Below are 2,528 nucleotides of genomic sequence, written 5' to 3' on the forward strand. Positions count from 1 at the left end.
AAAGAGAAAAACAAATGCAGTATGCTAACACATGTATGGAATCTAAAAAAAAACAAAAAAACAAAAAAGGGTACTGATGAACCTAGTGGCAGGGCAAGAATAAAGATGCAGAAGTAGGGAATGGACTTGAGGATACGGTGTCGGTGGGGGAAAGCTGGGATGAAGTGAGAGAGTAGCATTAACATATATACACTACCAAATATAAAATAGCTCGTGGAGAGCTGCTGCATAGAACAGGGAGGTCAACTCGATGCTTGTGATGACCTAGAGGGGTGGGACAGGGAGGGTGGGAAGGAGGCTCAAGAGGGAGGGTATATAGAGATATACATAGAAATACAGCTGATTCACTTCGTTGTACAGCAGAAACTGGCACAACAGCGTAAAGGAATTATACTCTAAAAAAGATCTGAAAAAAATTAATAAAAGGAAGATATAAATTCTCAAGGAAATATGATTGAGACAAATGATAATTAAGGGGAGCGCCTAGACTCCATTCCTAAATATATTTAAAGTTCATTAATTTTTCTTCTCTATCCTCTCTCTCCCTCCATCCCCCACTCAATCTCTGGTCATTTTAAGAAACAGACCACACTGAAACCAACACCTTGAAGGAGGAAGTTTGTGAATAATTGTTTACAGATATTAACAACAAAGTTGTATCATGTGCCCCAAACTAATTGTCCTTTATATTTTTTTCCAGTAGGTAAAGTCACACAGCGTTTCTCTCTGGTGCACTGCCCAGATTCCATGGAAAATAATGTCACTGAATTCATCCTCATGGGTCTTTCCCAAAATAAGCAAGTGCAGCAACTATGCTTCTTTTTGTTCCTACTCTTTTATCTGATCCTCATGACTGGAAACCTTTTCATTGTAATAACCACTCACAGGAGCCCGAATCTCAGCTCTCCAATGTACTTCTTCCTCAGCTTCCTATCCTTTGTTGACATCTGCTATTCCTCTGTCACAGCCCCCAAGCTGATCATTGACTTCCAGGCCAAGGTCAAGAGAATCTCTTTTGCTGGTTGTATGGCCCAGCTCTTTTTCGTCCATCTGCTTGGCTGCACAGAGATCTTTCTCCTCACGGTGATGGCCTATGACAGGTACGTGGCCATCTGTAAGCCTCTGCGCTACCTGACCCTCATGGACGGGAAGGTCTGCTCCGTGCTGGTGGTGCTCTGTTGGCTAGGAGGGCTTGTGCACACCTCCATCCAGACCGTGCTCGCTGCACAGCTGCCCTTCTGTGGCCCCAACCTGATCGACCACTACTTCTGTGACGTCCACCCTTTACTGAAGCTGGCTTGCACAGACACATACGTGGTGGGGCTTGTTGTGGTGGCCAACAGTGGCCTGATTTCCCTGAGCTCCTTTGTCATCCTTGTGGGCTCTTACATGGTCATCTTGCTTTCCTTCAAGACCCGCTCAGCAGAGGGGAGGCGCAAGGCCCTGTCCACATGTGCTTCCCACATCACTGTGGTAATCTTGTATTTTGTCCCCTGCATCTTCATCTACCTGAGACCTTCCACCACTTTTCCTGAGGACAAGATGGTAGCTGTATTTTACACCATCACCACACCCATGTTGAACCCTCTGATCTACACCCTAAGAAACGTGGAGGTGAAACATGCCATGAAGAGACTGTGGATCAAGAGGCTGTTGGGCAGACATCAGAGAGACCCTGATGGGAAGTTCAGTGGGAGTGGTATAGCCTCCGTTGAATCAGTTTCCAAAAGGGTTACTGGGAATTAGTCATCAGCCCTTAATCCTACCACACAAATAAGCAATTTAATATCACATAAAGAGTCTTCAGGGACCTCCCTAGTGGTCCAGTGTGAAGATTTCATCTTCCAATGCAGGGGGTGCAGGTTCGATCCCTGGTCAGGGAGCTAAGACCCACAGGAAAACAGAAAAAAAAAGGAAAACAGAAAACAGAAGCAAGATTGTAACAAATTCAATAAAGACTTTTTAAAAGTTAAAAAAAAACAGTCTGTGATTTGAAGTCTAAAGACCTAGTTTGGAGGGCCTACCCTATTAGTCACTAGTAGTTTGACTTTAGTGATATTCAAAAGGTATTCTAATATCTGATAAGAGATATTCTCTACTGGGAACCCTGAGTGGATTAAACACTTGTACAAAGAAGTCTGACACCAAACACAATCTATTTCATAACAGACAGTCCTGCTGCCTCTGAGCGATGTCTCTAAGTGATGCAGTGTGTCTGGTACACATATATTCCAATAGAGGGATGAAACCAAAAACAAGTGCAGAGGTTGATTTCACTACCCTTTGCCTTGCACATTTCCCCATTTGTTAAAGGGATTGAAGCTACTTTTCCCACCACTTCTCAGGGTTATATAGAGAATTAAATGAGATGGAAGTGGAGGTGAAAGCATTTTGTTAGGTAGGAGCTGCATTCATGGACGTTATTTTTGTCACCATTAGCTTGGCAAGTCCAGACGTCTAGACAACTCTCATTTAAAGTATTTGATTGGAATGGAATCAAGATGGCAGAGTAGGAGGACATGTGCTCA

General features: G+C 43.6%; 1 protein-coding gene across 1 annotated transcript; it reads left to right on the top strand.

Moving 5' to 3' along the window:
- Window positions 1-747: 747 nt before the first annotated feature.
- Window positions 748-1,746, top strand: LOC130860205 (olfactory receptor 4S2-like). The gene has a single exon (XM_057748069.1). The coding sequence runs from the start codon at window positions 748-750 to the stop codon at window positions 1,744-1,746; it is 999 nt and encodes a 332-aa protein (XP_057604052.1).
- Window positions 1,747-2,528: the final 782 nt, after the last annotated feature.

The sequence above is a fragment of the Hippopotamus amphibius genome, chromosome 9, assembly GCF_030028045.1.
Source record: "Hippopotamus amphibius kiboko isolate mHipAmp2 chromosome 9, mHipAmp2.hap2, whole genome shotgun sequence".
NCBI classification, from domain to species: Eukaryota; Metazoa; Chordata; class Mammalia; order Artiodactyla; family Hippopotamidae; genus Hippopotamus; species Hippopotamus amphibius.

Coding starts and splice junctions, on each gene's coding strand:
- LOC130860205 (XM_057748069.1), top strand. CDS start 748: ATGGAAAATAATGTCACTGAATTCATCCTCATGGGTCTTTCCCAAAAT.